This window comes from Cetorhinus maximus, chromosome 18 (assembly GCF_964194155.1).
Source record: "Cetorhinus maximus chromosome 18, sCetMax3.hap1.1, whole genome shotgun sequence".
NCBI lineage: Eukaryota > Metazoa > Chordata > Chondrichthyes > Lamniformes > Cetorhinidae > Cetorhinus > Cetorhinus maximus.
Window position 1 is genome coordinate 63036913 of NC_135896.1, and position 17010 is coordinate 63053922.

At 42.7% G+C, this 17010-nt stretch overlaps 1 protein-coding gene across 21 annotated transcripts in view; it reads left to right on the plus strand.

The window, feature by feature from the left end:
* Positions 1-17010, plus strand: part of mipol1 (mirror-image polydactyly 1) — a 379557-nt gene that overhangs the window by 159525 nt on the left and 203022 nt on the right. For all 21 annotated transcript variants that reach the window (XR_013579490.1, XR_013579491.1, XM_078562782.1 and 18 more), the window contains one exon: positions 16265-16394. Coding sequence is in view for 19 of the 21 variants with exons in the window: in XM_078562782.1 (XP_078418908.1) it covers positions 16265-16394 (130 nt within the window). In the remaining 2 variants the exon portion in view is untranslated. The remainder of the gene's footprint in view (positions 1-16264; positions 16395-17010) is intronic.

A 17010-nucleotide genomic window follows, 5' to 3' on the forward strand; every position in this document is an offset into this window, starting at 1 on the left:
ATCACCCTCTGTCTCCTACAACTAAGCCAATTTTGAATCCACCTTTTCAAATTACCCTGTATCCCATGTGCATTTGCCTTCTTTATAAGTCTCCCATGTGAGACCTTGTCAAAGGCTTTGCTGAAATCCATATAAACTACATCAACTGCACTACCCTCATCTACATACCTGGTCACTTCCTCAAAAAATTCAATCAAATTTGTTAGGCATGACCTCCCTCTGACAAAGCCATGCTGACTATCCCTGATCAAACCTTGCCTCTCCAAGTGGAGATAGATTCTCTCCTTCAGAATTTTCTCCAATAGTTTCCCTGCCACTGACATGAGACTCACTGGTCTGTACTTCCCTGGCTTAGCTCTACAACTCTTCTTAAATAGCAGAAACACATTAGCTGTTCTCCAGTCCTCTGGCACCTTCCCCGTGGCCAGAAAGGAATTAAAAATTTGGGTCAGAGCCCCTGCGATCTCTTCCCTTGCCTCCCTCAGCAGCCTGGGACACAAATCATCTGGACCTGGAGACTTGTCCACCTTTAAGCCTGCCAACACCTCCAATACGTTGTCACTCCCTATATCAATTTGCTCAAGAACCTCGCAGTCTCTCTCCCCGAGTTCCATACCTTCGCCCTCATTCTCTTGGGTGAAGACTGATGTGAAGTATTCATTCAACACTCTAGAGATGTCCTCTGGCTCCACCCATAGATTGCCCCCTTGGTCCCTAATAGGCCCTACTCTTTCCCTGATTATCCTCTTCCCATTGATATACTAATAGAATATCTTGGGAATTTCCCTACTTTTACCAGCCAGAGCTTTCTCATATCCCCTCTTTGCTCTCCGAATTGCTTTAAGCTCCACCCTACACTTTCTGTACTCCACTAATGCCTCTGCTGATTTGCTCCCTCTGTACCTGCTAAAAGCCTCTCCTTTCCTTCTCACCTTATCCTGAATATCTCTGGTCATCCATGGTTCTCTGGGTTTGTTACTCTTTCCTATCACCCTAGAGGGAACATGTTGAGCCTGTACCCTCCCGATTTCCTTTTTGAACGCCCCCCCCTACTGCTCTTCTGTAGATTTCCCCACAAGCAGCTGTTCCCAGTCTACCTTGGCCAGATCCTGTCTTATTTTACTAAAATCCGCTCTCCCCCAATCCAAAACATTTTTTTGCAACTTGCCTATTTCTTTGTCCATAACAACCTTAAATTGTACCATGTTGTGGTCGCTATCACTAAAATGCTCCCCCACCACCACCTCAGCCACCTGTCTGACTTCTTTCCCCAGAATTAGGTCCAGCACCGCAACGTCCCTTGTTGGACCCTCTACATATTGACCTAAAAAGTTCTCCTGTACACATTTCAAGAAATCCATTCCATCCAAGTCCTTAACACTATGTCTATCCCAATTAATGTTGGGAAAGTTGAAATCACCTAATATAATTACCCTATTGTTATTGTTTTTACACACCTCTGCAAATTGTGCACATATTCCCGCTGACTATCTGGGGGTCTATAATAAACACCTAACAATATGGCTGCCCCTTTTTTATTCCTAAGCTCTACTCACAAAGCTTCATTCGATGCCTCCTCCAAGGTATCATCTCTCCTTACTGCGGTAACTGATTCCTTAACGAATAATGCAATGCCTCCTCCTCTTTTACCCCCTCCCCTGTCTCACCTGAAGATTCTATATCCCGAAATGTTGAGCTGCCAATCCTGCCCCTCCCTCAACCATGTCTCTGTGATGGCTACTGTATCACAATTTCACGTGTCAATCCTCACCCTTAACTCATCCGTTTTACCTGCAATACTCCTGGCATTAAAGTAGAGGCCATCCAGCCTTGCCTTACTCCCCTGGAACTTAATGCAGCTGTACTCCCTCTGACTTAATTGTTTTAATTGTATTATGATGTGTCCTTATTCTGCTAACATTCTGTGTCCTCTCCCCCTGCCAAATTAGCTTAAACTCCTCCCAACAACACTAGCAAACCTGCCCGCAAGGATGTTAGTCCTGCTCTAGTTCAGATGTAGACCGTCCTGCTTGTACAGGTCCCACCTTCCCCAAAAACGGCCCCAGTGACCCAGGAATCTAAAACCCTCCCTCCTGCACCAACTCTCAAGCCACGTATTCATCTGCGCTATTCTCCTATTTCTGTGCTTGCTAGCACGTGGCACTAGGAGTAATCCAGAGAGGTCCCGCTTTTTAGTCTACTGCCTAACTCCCTGAATTCTTGATGCAAGACCTCATCCCGCTTTCTACCTATGTCATTGGCACCAACATGTACCATGACCTCTGCCTTATCACCCTCCCCCTTCAGGATGCCCTGCAGCCTTTCTGTGACATCCCGGACCCTGGCACCAGGGAGGCAACACACCATCCTGGAGTCACGTTGATAGGCACAGTAGCGCCTATCTGTTCTCGACTATAGAATCCCCTATTACTCTTCCTCTATTCCTCCCCTCCTGTACAGACAGGCTGCTTGTGCCAGAAGCTTGGTTCTGTCTGCACTCCTGGTGGTCACCCATTCCCTTCCTTCCTCAAGTCCCTTCAGCTATGGTGTGACCACCTCTCTAAACGTGCTATCCACGATGCTCTCAGACTCGGGGATGCTCCACAGTGTCCCCAGCCGCCGTTCCAGCTCTGAAACCCGAGCTTCCAGGAGCTGTAGCTGGACACACTTCCTGCACACATGCTGGTCCCGGGCACTGGAAATGTTCTCGACTTCCCACATGGAGCACAAGGAGCAGGCCACAGCTTTGAGCTCTCCTACCATGACTTATCCCTTTAAATTAAACCTTATAAATCAATTAGGGCCCTTCTTTCCTGATCCTCATTACCTCAGAATATACAAACTATAAACCACAAAAAGACCTTAAACTATAAGTGATAAAAGGAGCAAATACTTACCCGACCTTACCCACTACTTACCCGTCATTCCTGTCCCTTGTAGCCTCTACTGCTGCAGCAGGGCAAGACCAGTCTCTGAAGATTTAAGAAGTTGGATAGCAAAGAAAAATGCAAATAGCACCCTTCCTCTCTGCACTGAATTCCCACTGTGCACCAAATTGCCAATACCCACCCTCACTCTGGCCTCAGGTCTCTCCCCTGCTCGTGTGCAAGCACAGTTGATGCATCTGAAGACTTTTCCATTTTTACAATGCTGGTCAATTTAATGGTCGCTTAAGAACAATGCCCTATCATCAATCACTACACTAAAAACTAATTGTGCGACATTGCAGAGTGCCATGTGAAGTTGGCAACACCTTTTGAACTTAGCTGTCAAAATGTTTGGCTAGGATTCCCCACTGGTTCAAGACACATCTGAGCTGGTATGAGTCACGTCACCTTCAGATGCTGGCCTGACTCCATCAAAATTTTGGGATTCTGAAATGGCCATACCTGCCATGGAGCTGGCAATGCGTGTGGGTCCAGGATCCACACCCTTATCGCACAGAGCTGAAAATTGTTGGCAACTGGAATGGGGGTGGGAATCCAGGAATCGGATCCCATCGGCTATGTTTTTTGCTGTTCCACCTTCGTTCCTACACAGACGAAGGCATGAAAATCTGGCCCCTCTTGTTTTGTGAAGACACTGTATATTTATATGTTCTGGAAACAACAAAGGGCAATTCGCATTCTACTTAGTAATGAGCAACAAGCCAGATTTAGTTAACAACCTAACTATGGTTGAACATTTATCTATTAGCAACCATAATATAATTGTTTATGTTGTGTTTGAAAACATGAGGCAGCTATTAATATTCTAGATTTAGGTAAGGCTGACTTCAGTAGAATGAGATGGAGATTGCAGTTCACTGGGAAAATGTGTTAATTTGTAAATTGATGAAGATCTGTGGGAGGTGTTCACCTCCACAAATTTGAAGTCACCAAAACTCTGCTTCCAATGATCTTATCACACCAACTCCAGTTCACCTATCAGTCCTATGCTTGTTGACCTACATTGGCTCCCGGTCAAGTAACGCCTTGATTTTAAAATTCTCATCCTTATTTTGAAGCCTCTCTGTGGTCTTATCCCTCCCTTTCTCTGTTATTTCCTCCAGCCCCACAAACCTCTGACATATCTGCACTCATCTACTTCTGACCTCTTGGATATCCCTGATTTTAATCACTCCACTATTGGTAGTTTGGTCTCACTGCCAAGTCCTAAGCTCTGGAATTCCTTTCCTAAACTCATTTGATTTTCCATCCCACTTTCTCTTCCTTAAAGACGCTCCTTAAATTCTACTTCTTTGACCAAGTATTTGGCCAACTGCCCCTAATATTGTCTTACATCAAATTTTGCCTTATAACACTCCTGTGAACATTTGAGTATGTTTAGTGTTACAGTTATGAGTTTTATAAGTTTCTTATATTTTGGGACTGTAGCTTTAAATTTAGGGTAAATGGAGGAGGCCATGTGATCTGTTCTGAAGTTTGCCTGACAGTAAGCGTGGGTGGTTTGATTGTTAAGAGGTCAAGGTAGGCTTAGGTCGTTTTACTGAGAAGAAGGTGCAAGGTATTTACACTTGGGACAATGGCAGCAGTCACTGAGTTTACAATGAGTAGACTCTTGAGTTTCCTGAAGACCAAGAAAGGTGTTAAAAGGTACCTTGCTGTAAACAGTTGTGCTATAAACTGTCCGCATACTTCTAAGATGAAAACTAGGAAGGCCCCAGTGCAAGGTTAATGTCTTTTATGCCAGGGGAAAAGGGCAGAGTAAGCCATTTTTGAGATCAACTTACAGGCTTCCTTACAAATCAGTGAATATCATAACCAGCAGAGGCTCTGTATGGTCAGGAGAGAGAAAAGTCTAAAAGCAAAATACTGCGGATGCTGGAAATCTGAAACAAAAACAAATAGTGCTGGAAAAACTCAGTAGGTCTGACAGCATCTGTGGAGAGAAAGACAGAGTTAACGTTTCGAGTCCGTATGACTCTTCAGAGCTAAAGAGAAGTAAAAACATGGTGAAATATATACTAGACACAATTTTCCCCGTCGGTGGGGGGGAAGTTCAGGAACAGGGGGGGGGGGGCGCGCCCCCATTTTACGTGGGCAGGCCAATTAAGAGCTATGCGCTCCCTGTACGGGCGGAGGTGGGGGCGAGGATTCCCTAAGCTGAGAGTGTACTCTTTCGCGCATGCGTGCAAAAGACCGCACTCATCTCCCTGCCAATTGGCGCCAAATTTAAAAATGTTAAATATAGAAAAATAAAATTTTTCTGACATGTCCCCTCATGTGACACTGTCACATGAGTTGGGATATGTCCATCACTTTTAATTAACTTTTATTAAATTTTTAAAAACCTACATGAAACCTCATCCTGCCCGTGGATGAGGTTTCATGCTTTTTCTGAAGCCCGCCAGGGCTCCTGGCCTGCCCACCAACCTTAAGGCTGGACGGGCAGGTCCTTTAACTACTGCAATTAGTTTTTAAATGGCCTCAGTTGGCCGTTGACAGGTCGGCAGACGTACAGCTGAGTCGGCTGTGCCCCCACCGACCTGAAAATTGAAATGACACGGGTTGACGTCAGGAGTTCCCCCCGCATCATTTTACACGTCAACGAGCGAGCCCCACCCCCTGCTCACTGACCTCAATATCCTGCCCACTGTTTGAAGGAGGTGGGACAGGTGAAGCTGGATAGAGGGCCAGTGATAGGTGGAGGCAAAGGAGAGATTGCAAAAGATGTCATAAACAGAAGATCGAAGGGGTGTTGATGGTGGTGATATTAGCTAAAGGAGCTGCTAGTGGTGACATTAAGGGTAGAAAGCAGAATGAGCAAATGACAGATGGCCCTAGTGGGGGTGGGGCGGGGGGAGAGGACGGTGTGGGAGAAAAGATCGAAATAGGCTAAAAGGTGGGGATAAACAATGAATAAAAATGTAAATAAAATTTTAAAATAATAAAAATAGGTGTGAAAAGGAAATATATATATGAAAATTAAAAAATAAATATTTTTATAAAGGGGATCAAAAAGGAGTGAAAGTGGAGGAGAGAGGTCATGGTCTGAAGTTGTTGAACTCAATGTTAAGTCTGGAAGGCTGTAAAGTGCCTAATCGGAAGATGAGGTGATGTTCCTCCATTTTGCGTTGAGCTTCACTGGAACATTGCAGCAGGCCAAGGGCAGACATGTGGGCATGAGAGTAGGGTAGTGTTTTGAAATGGCAAGCGACAGGAAGGTCTGGGTCATGCTTGCGGACAGACTGAAGATGTTCCGCAAAGCGGTCACCCAGTCTGCGTTTGGTCTCTCCAATCCAATCAGACTGGATGGAAATATACAGAGAGGTCTCCTAGGGCATGATATTAGGACCACTGCTTTTTTGATATATATTAGAGACCTAGACTTGGGTATACTAGGCAAAATTTTCAGATGACGCAAAACTTGGAAATGCAATGAAAAATGAGGACAGTAGCAAACTTCAGGAGGACATAAACTGGTGACATGGGCAGATAAATGGCAGGTAAAAATTAATGTAGAGGAGAGTGAAGTGGAGGATTTTGGTAGGAAGAATGAGGAGAGGCAATAGAAACTGCTATGGTATTAAAGGGAGTCCTGGAACAGAGAGACCTTAGGATTTACGTACATAAATCTGTGAAGATGGCAAGAGAAGCGGAAGAAGGCTGAATTTAAAATAAACATGTGGGATCCTTGCCTTTAAAGGTATAAGAGTGCAAGATCAAGGAAGTTACACTAAACCGTTATACTGTGAATCATTGGATAGGCCTCAGCTGGAGTATTGACCAGTTCTGAGCACCACATTTTAAGAAGGATGTCAAGATTAGTATTTTAAACTTAAATAAGGGCAATTATGAGGGCATGGAAGCAGAACTAGCTAAAGTGAACTGGCAAATGAGGTTAAGGTATATGTTAATAGAACTTCAGTGGCAGACATTTAAAGGGATATTTCAGAATAAACAGAATATATACATTCCAATGAGAAAGAAAAATCTCAAGGGGAGGACCCATCATCTGTAGTGAACTAAAATAGTTAGAGCCAGTGTCAAACTTAAAGAAAAAGCATATAATTACGCAAAGAGGGGTGGCAGGTCAGAAGATCGGAAAGAATATAAAGAACAGCAAAGAATGACAAAATGGTTTATAAGGAGGGGAAAATTAGAGTACAAGAGAAAGTTAGCTCGTAATATAAAGACGGATAGTAAGAGTTTCTATAGATATTTAAATAAGAAAAGTTAACAAAATGAGCATTGGTCTATAGAAAGTTCATCAGGGAAATTGATAATGGAAAGTAGGGAGATGGTGGATGAATTAAGCAGGTATTTTGCTTCGGTCTTTACTATAGAGGACACAAGTAACATCCCGGAAATAGCTGTAAATCAGGAAATGGGAGGAAGGGAGAAACTTCGGAAAATTACAATCACCAGGGAAGTAGTGTTGAGCAAATTGTTGGGGCTTGAGGGCTGACAAATCCCTAGGCCTGGATCTGGATGGACTTCACCATAAGGTCTTGAAAGAAGTGGCTAGTGAGTTAGTTGATGCACTGGTTTTAATTTTCCAAAATTCCCTCGATTCGGGGAAGGTTCCATTAGATTGGAAATTAGCAAATATTCAATTTATTCAAAAAGAGAGGGAGACAGAAAGCAGGAAACTATAGGCCAGTTAGCCTAAATCTGTCACGGAAAATTAGAAGCTATTATTAAAGATGTTATAGCAGGGCACATAGAAAAATTCCAGGCCATCAAGCAGATCCAACATGGTTTTGTAAAAGGGAAATCATGTTTAACAATTTATTGGAGTTCTTTGAATGAATCACATCTGCTGTGGATAGAGGGGAACTGGTGGATACACTGTACTTAGATTTCAAGAAGGCATTTGATGAAGTGCTACGTCAAAGGTTATTGCAGAAAAAAATCAAAGCTCATGGTGTACGGGGTAACACATTGGCATGGATAGAAGAGTGGCTAGCTAACAGGAAGCAGAGAGCAGGCATAAATGTTTTTTTCCTGGTTGACAGGATGTGACAAGCAGTGTGCCACAGGGACCAGTGCTGGGACCTCAACTTTCTACAATTCATATAATTGACTTGGATGAAGGGACCAAAGGAGTGGTTGCTAAATTAATTGACGACACAAAGATAGGTAGAAAGTAAATTGTGAAGAGGACACAAAGAGGCTACAAAGTGACATAGGTTAAGTGAGTGGGCAAAGATCTGGCAAATGGAGTATAATGTGGGCAAATGTGAAATTGTTCATTTTGGCAGGAAAAATTTAAAAAAAGCTTATTATCTAAATGGTGAGAGATTGCAGGGCTCTGAGATTCAGAGGGATCTGGGTGTGCTAGTGCATGAATCACAAAAGGCTAGTATGCAGGCACAGCAGGTAATTAGGAAAGCTAATAGAATGTTATCCTTTATTATGAGGGGAGTTGATTACAAAAGTAGGGAGGTTATGCTTCAGTTGTACAGGGCATTGGTGAGACCACATCTGGAGTATTGTGTACAGTACTGGTCTCCTTATTTAAAGAAAGATGTAAATGCGTTAGAAGTAGTTCAGAGAAGGTTTACTAGATTAATACCAGGAATGGATGGGTTGTCTTACGAGGAAATGTTGGGCAGGTTAGGCTTGTTTCCACTGGAATTTGGAAGAGTAAGAGGCGACTTAATTGAAACCTTTGAGATTCTGAGGGGTCTTGACATGGTGGATATGGAGAGGATGTTTCCTGTTGTGGGAGAATCTAGAACTAGGGGTCAGTGTTTAAAAATAAGGCATTGCTCATTTAAGACCGAGATGAGGAGAAACTTTTTCTCTGAGGGTTGAGTCTTTGGAACACTCTTTCTCAAAAGGCGGTGGAAGCAGAGTATTTGAATATTTTTAAGGCAGAGCTAGATAGATCCTTGATTAACAAGGGGGTGAATGGTTATCGGGGTAGGCAGGAATGTGAGGTTGAGGTCACATTCAGATCGGCCATGATCTCATTGAATGGCAGAGCAGGGTCGAGGGGCCGAGTGGCCTCCTCCTGCTCCTAATTCGTATGTTCGTATGCAAAACTCTGTCGATGAGTTATACTGGAATGAAATTGAGTATGAGGGACTTCAGTTATGTGAAGAGATTAAAGAAGACTGAATTGCTCTGTTTAGAGCATAGAAGGTTAGGAGGAGATTAAATATGTGTTCAAAATAACAAAGGGTTTTGATAGAGTAGATGGGGAGAAACTGTTTCCATTGTTAGTAGGATTGGTAACCAGGGAGAACAAATTTAAGATAATTGGCAAAAGAGCCAAAGGTGAGCTGTGAGGCTTTTTAAAAATATTTTGTTATGATCTGAGATATATTGTCTAAAAGGGTGCAGAAAGATTAAACTGGGATCAGTGTCCTCATGGGGAGGTTCACTAATGTGGTTGGAAAGGGTTTAAACTAAATTGGCAGGGAGTGGGCACCAGCATAAAGAAGTAGAAAAGAGGATTAAGATGCTTTAGGTGCGACTGTTGGCCAGGACTAGAGAAGGGGGTAGCTCTATATTAGGTAAGAGCAGATGAAGAAGAACTATGAGGAATACAAAGACAGAGTTACACTGCTTGTATGTAAACACAAAAGTGTGGTGAATAATGTTGGTGAGCTACAAGCACAAATAACCATGTAGGAAGGTGAATTATTGACAATGACGGAAACGTGACTTAAAAATGATGAGGATTGGGCGCTTAATATTCAAGACTATGAAGTAGCCATAAAAAATAGGGAAAGAACAAAGGGAGGTGAGGTGGCAGTATAGATTAGGGAAGATCCTGTAGTGTTGGAAAGAAGCTTAAGGGGGCTTAAATGTCCATAAGGGTACAAGGACAGAATCCATTTGTTTACGTTGAGAAATAAAAAAGGTTTGATCACACTACTGAGAATATTCCAGAGGCCTCCAAACAATGAGAGAGATATAGAGGAACAAATCTGCAGGGAAACCAGAGATGTTCAAGAACTATGGAGTGGCGCTCTTGGGGGACTTTATCCCAGTTGATATTCCAGTAATTAATGGTGGAGTATATTCTGGTGCTGGGAATGAGGTAGGCCATTTGTCTATGGGGGAGCACCTGGCTAAGAGTGATCATTGTAACATAAGGTTTAGGTAAATAATGGAGAAGAGCAAGGAAGAACCTAAAGAGAAGAGAGTTAACTAGGAAAAACTAACTGAACAATGGGTGATCTTTAAGGAGGAGATGCTTCAGCTACAGGCTAGATACATAATAACAAGGTAAAAGGTAGGGGAACCAAAACCAGAGCTCCTTGGATGGCAAGGGAGATAGTGAATATGATGAAACACAAAAGGGTGTGTCATGCATGACCAGGTGAACTCTTCAAGTGAAAACCAGGTCAAATTGGTTGAGAGGAGAAGTGAAGAAGGAAATGAAACCGGCAAAGAGAGAATATGAGAATAGAATGACTGTCAACATAAAAGGGAAATCAAAAATTTTCTACCAGCATGTAAATAGTAAGCGGATAGTAAGAGGTGAAGTGGGACCAATTAGGATCACAGAGGGTGATGTATGATTAGAGGTGCAGGGCAAGGCTAGAATATTTATTGAGTACTTTGCATTGGTGTTTTCTAAGGATGAGGAATTTGACAAAAAATATTCATAGAGGTAATGGCTTGGATGAAAATTGATAGGTAGGATTATTGGAAATAATGCTGGCTATGCTTAGAATGGAGTTTACCTGGTCCTGATGGCTTGCATCCCAGTTTGTGAAAGGAAGTGGCGATAGCAGAAGGGCTTGCATTGCCATATTCTTCCAATCTTCTTGAAATATTGGGGAGGTGCCACAGGATTGGAGAGTGGCAGATGTGACACCCTCAGTCAAGAAAGGGTGCAAGGACAATCTTAACAGCTACAGGCTAGTTAGTTTAACATCAGTGGTGGGTAAGATTTTCGAAAGCATAATCCGGGGAAAGAAATCAACAGCATTTAGAGAAGTTTGAGTTAATTAAGAATATTCAGCATAGATTTGCAAAAGGCAGTTAGTACTTGACTAATTTAATTTTTTGACAAAGTAACAGAGAAGGTTGGTGAAGAGATTGCAATGGATGCTCAATATGGATTACAAGAAAGTGTTTGACAACGTACTGTATGAAAGGCGGGTTAATAAAATTGTAGCTCATGGAATATAGGGTCACCATCAAAATGAATAAAATATTGGCTTAAGAACAGAAAACATCGAACCATGGTAAATGGGTATTTTTCATTCTGGAAGACAGTTGACAGTTGGGTTCCCCAAGTGCTAGGACCACTGCTTTTTAAAAATATCTTTAAATGACTTGGATATCGGTATACAGAGTAAAATTTCAAAATTTGCCAATGGTTAAACTTGGAGGAGTGGCAAACTGAGGATGATACTAACTGACTGCAGAATGGCAGACTAGTGGCAGGTGAAATTTAATTGAAGGATGAGGTGGTGCATTTTGGCAGAAGGGATGGAGAGAGATAATATATATTTAATGGTGCAGTCCTGAATAGTGTGCAGGGACAGAAGGTTCATGTGCGTAGATCTTTCAAGGTGGCAGGACATATTGAGAGAGTGGTTAGCAAAGCATATAGGAACTTTGGCTTTATAAATAAGGACATTGAGTGGAATCATCCCAGATTTGCATGAAGTGCGGTAACGCGCGGGAACAAAGTTGTTTTACCTGTTGGCCACAGTGGCGGATTTTCATGCCGTATCATCCCATTCCCGCCTCATTAATTATGCAGCCACAGGAGACACACTGTCTCGCTGGTGAACGGCCTCCGATTTGCCCGCCATGCTGTTACCTCACTGCTTCCTCTCACAGGGCGCCATATTTAAACTGCAGCCACATGCACACTTCTCAATGCTTGCAGCCCAGGACTGCTCTAGGGAAGACATGGCTCCAAAAGCCAAGAAGAGTGCAACCCCTCTCCTACCCCCAATTCAGTGACTCATCACTGGGACTCCTTCTGGATGCCATGGAGGCCTGCCGCAATGTCCTCTGCCCCCGCTCTGACTGCAGGATACCCATCAGTCTCACCACACCGGCTTGGGAGGCGGTGGCAGAGGTGGTCAGTGCCAGTGCTGCAAACAAGAAGTCAACCATCCAGTGCAGAGAATGGATGAATGATCTCATCTGTGCGGCCTGGATAAGGCAACCGTCTTATCACTCTAAACTCACCCACTCACAAACCCATCACACATTCACTGGCATCTCACTCACTGCCAGCTCAAGGGCCATCACCATTCCTTCTCTCATGCACATACCCTCACATCTCCATCTGGCCTCATCTCCCCTGGAGACTGCCTCCTCAGCCCTCACCATCTTGAGGCTACTTGCACAGATCAACATGTGCCCCCACACACACCCTGGGATACCCCCTTACCCAGTGCAGCCCTTGCCCTGCAGCTTCTCCCCCTGCCCCAAGCAAGCCCTAGCCCTGCAGCTGCTGAAAAGCCACCCCCTCCTTGAGGCTGGTAGAGACCTGCCTGTGAGCCCCCCCTTAAAAGTGATGTGGTGCTGCCTTGCGAAGCCTTGCACTGATGACTGCAAGTGCTGCCCGAAGCAAGGTAGGCAAACAGACCTCGAAGTCCTGAGCAAAGTGCAGCTTGCCGGGTGCATGTCGCTTATGCACAGTTTTGAAACATGTCGATGCATAGGAGAATAATTCTGGTGAGCAGGGCTTATAATGAAATGTTAAGGTATTGAAATTAGGATCCTGATGTGCGGCGGCAGGTAACGTGGCCCGCCATTGACAGGTGGAGCGGACGATCACAAACTGGTTTCACAATGGTGTGAAACCGATTTTTGGCCTTCTCGGCATGTTGTTCCCTGCTGGCTGCCATGATGCCCAACGCCAATGGGGCCGAAAAATTCCGGCCATTGAGTACAAAAGCAGGGAAGTTATGCTGAGCCTTTTTTTATTATTTTATTTTTTATTTTGGTCACGACTAAAGTATTGTATCCAGTTCTGTGAGGGCTCTTAAAAGAATGCAGAGAATGGTTCCAGGGATGGGGATTTTAGGTATAAGGTTAGATTGGAGAAGCAGGGGTTGTTCTCCTTTGAGCAAAGGAGATTGAGGCGAGATTTGATAACGGTGTCCAAGATTATGACAGGTTTGGATAAGTCAGACAAGGAAAAACTGTTCTCATCAGCTAATTATACAAGGATTAGGGGATACAGATTTAAGGTTTTGGGCAAGAGGGACATGAAGGAGAAGATTTTTGCACTATGTGTTAATAACCTGGAACTTGCTGCCCATGAGGGTGGTGGAAGCAGAGATGATCAGTGATTTCAAAGGGAAATTGAATGAACACTTGAAGGAAATAAACATCTAGAGCTATGACAGCAGAGAGGGGGAATGGGACTGATTGGATTACTCTATAGAGAGCTGGCATAGACTTGATGGGTCAAATGGGCTCATTCTGTGCTGTAAATGAGTCTGAATAGTAACTTTGAAAAGGGAATTGGATAAATACTTTAAAGAAAAAATTGCAGAACTATGGGAAAAGAGCAGGTATGTGGGACTAATTGGACAGCTCGTTAAGAAGATCTGGCACAGGTATGATGGGTTAAATGGTTTCCTTCTTTGCTGTATGTTTCAATGAAATTACTTCCCAGTGAACTGTGTTGATATTGATATGCAGCAGTAACTGGTATACTTTGCCATTTTTTATGTACACTGTTGCTGTGTAAACTTGTGCACAAGTTGACTATCTTCATGCTTGTGTCCAGTCATATTCGAAAATAATTAGTCTACTGGTGTTCTACATTCCAACTTCATGGACTTAATTGGCTGTAAAGCACTTTGGGATATCCTGATGTTGTGAAAGGTGCTATAAAACTGCAAGTTCTTACTAAACAAATATATAATTTGACTGAATTGTAGGTTGTTTGATTTGCTAATGTAAAAATGGAAGTATCCAAATGTATAAGGATACAATAATTTGTTGTACTTTCTTTCTAGTATCTTTCTTAGCATAGTACTTACTAATATTTGTCCACTTAAGTTCACCGCTTTGAATCTTTATGGATTAATTAATAGAATTCATAGGAATCAACAAAAAAAGGCTAAGTGGGGTTTCTAAAATCCCTCCTGGAACTTAAAAGTTTCAGCTTCAAAATCTTAAGTGAAATATATCTACTAAAGCTCTGTTCTAAGTCGTCATCTTTTTAAAAAAAGATCCGATTTGCCATATTTATACATCAATTATACAGGAGTTTGAACAAGTTTTGATTAAATCAATACTATTGCAGATATTTTGTTATCAATTTTGGAATTGTGAACATTTTCAGTTTCTTTGAAAACTGGCTAGCTTTTTAAAAATTTAAATGTTGACTTCTTTGTGAAATGAAATGGTTCAGGCGGTTTGGCATTGCTTTTGATTTAAGTAGCTGATTGTTGAATTGTATTTAAATAAGATGTTAGTGTAGGGGGAAGTACCTGCAATGTAATTTGCTTACTCTTTCAAACCTCTTCTCAGTGTTTTAAGTAGAGTGCCCCCACCCCCAAAACAAATAGGCGACTCCACAACTCCTGCAGTAATATTCACAGATCTGGGAAGATAAACTGGATCTCATTCAAGGGGATTGGCATAGATATCCATTAGAAATATTGTATTCTAATGATTCACGCTGTCTGAGATCATTTTGCATTCACATTTAAACCAGGTTATGGTTTCACAATGATTAACAAAACAAAGCTTAAAATGTAGTTTCACATAGGCTGATGTTGCAACCATTCACTGCAAGGACAAGCAACTATCAATGCAAAAAGTTTTCAAAACTGTATTGGGACAAGTGGTTAAGTACGCTCTTCTCCCTGTACATATACATGCTGAGCTTTAAAATGCCCACGTTCAATCTGTTTTTAAAGTACTTGTACCATTTGATTGTGTGTCAGCAAATAAATTTATCCAAATCTATTCATATTGCTTGCATTCAGCAAATGCATTGCATTCTGTGAATGTGCAGTCAGACATTGTGTTTGTAATGTCATTTTGACAATTCCTGGTATTTTCATTTAATGTTTCCAACTGCTATGCCTGATGCCAGCTGTCAATAAATCTCTTAGTTGTTGATTCACAATAATCACATGGAATAATCACCAATTTTTCACTGTATTTGATTTCCTTGAAACTCCATTTTAGAGGAAAATAGAAAGGAAGAACTCACATTTATATAGCACCTTTGATATCCTCAAGATGTCCCAGTGTGCTCACAGTGACTTAACAACCATGATTCCAATTCAAAAGTAATTATGTAAGCAGACACTGCAGCCAATTTGTTCACTGCAAGCTCCCATAAATATAGTGAGATAATCAAACAATTAACCCATTTTAGTATCATTTTTGTACAAAGCCTTCTTTCTTGGTAGATTTCTTGGTTCACAATATTTTTGAATTAGGTTGTTAAAGCTAATTATTTTACTATAGATACGGTAGTCCTTAAAGGTTTAAATCTCTCTAAAACTGTGGAGATTGTTTGGCTGCACAAATAACAGGATGTGTCTACCAACAATCACATCCACTGATCCCTCTGAAGTTTGTACCAATAGACCTCTTGTCGTTTGGGGTGCACCTGAAGACCTTGAATCTAATTTTTTTTTCCCCACAAAAAGCTTGCTATAGCTGATACTGGTGATGCTAGTGCTAGCTATTCCAAGATTCATACCTCAAGGCATCAGTAAAATGGTGCTGATATGAGGTGGGATTTTACCAGTCCTTTCAGGACAGGCTGGGAGGCGGAAAGACTGGTAAGAAAGCATGGGAAGGTGGCGGGCCTGTCATCTTCCTGCCACCATGACATTTTGCCAGTGGCAGGAAAGGCACAGACAGGCTGCATGCCTGAAAGCGTCTCTTCCACCTCCACTGGTACTTTGTCAATGGCAGGGGATCCTTCGCTGTATTGGAAGACCACTAGATAAATCCTGGCAGGCTCTGGGAGGGGGGAGTGCCTCCTTTTCAGGCATACTTTGGCCCATTGAGGGGTACCCCGGTGGAAATGGCCACCCCTGTGGCAATGGCGACACATGCCCTTAGCAAATCACACCCCTCCCCAGGCTTGCCTGTGGCCCAGCTGACCCAAATCCTACATTGGACTTTGAGGACACATGGTCTTCAATGTATCTTCACCCTGGAGGTCCTCTGGCCAGCAGCCCCTCGAGAGTGCCCTTAATAGAGACAGCAGCCACTTAAGTGGTAAGATGCGGCCCCTGGGTCCCACTTACCACCGAAGCATGTTTGCATCCTTGCTTTTGGCCCCCACTGCCTGCCATTTCCATAAAACCAAGCCTGTACTTTCTTATTTATTGCCTTTTTGCTTTTCACAGTTCTAGTTGAAGAAGTCTATCATGCGCAAAAGGAACGGGATGCAGCTGTTATGGCTAGACTTAGACTTGCCAATGAGGAGAGAGATGAAGCTCTTGTGCGAGCCAAACGGCTAGAACACGCCATTGAGGGGTATGTATGCTACATTTAAAAATAGCTTTTATTCTTCAAAAAAAGAATATTCTGAATGAAAGTAGAAAAATTTAAACCCCATACTGTGCTTCTCAATTAATTATCACCTTTAGCTTTAATGACATCATAAATCTATACAAATATTTTTAATTCAGTGCAAAAGATAACCAACTATATAGTTCCAATCTGATACTTGACATGTTTTGGACTTTTTGCACTCCTTTGATCTGACCTTATTTGCATCATTCCATTATGGTGATTTGCAATTTGTGTTTTTTTGCACAGTGCTGCTGACTGCTTAATGATATGGTTGGCCATATCATTGCACTATCCAAACAAGTTTAGATAAATTTGTTTTAAATGCAAGATTCAATTGCTATTAATTTAATGGGGAGAATTTTCTTTCAGTTGGGCAGGCCGGTCAGGAGAAGTGCGGGCAGGTGCGGAGCCAATCGCAACCCATGATTGACGGCACGCCGCCATTTTATGTGGGCGGGCCTTAATTGGCGTGATGTGTACTCGGAAGCGCTCAGCGCTACCTGTGTGGGTGGGGGGAGTCAGGGCCTGCGCTCTTCCGCGCGAAAGAGCGCAAAAATCTCCTGAGGCACGGACCTGC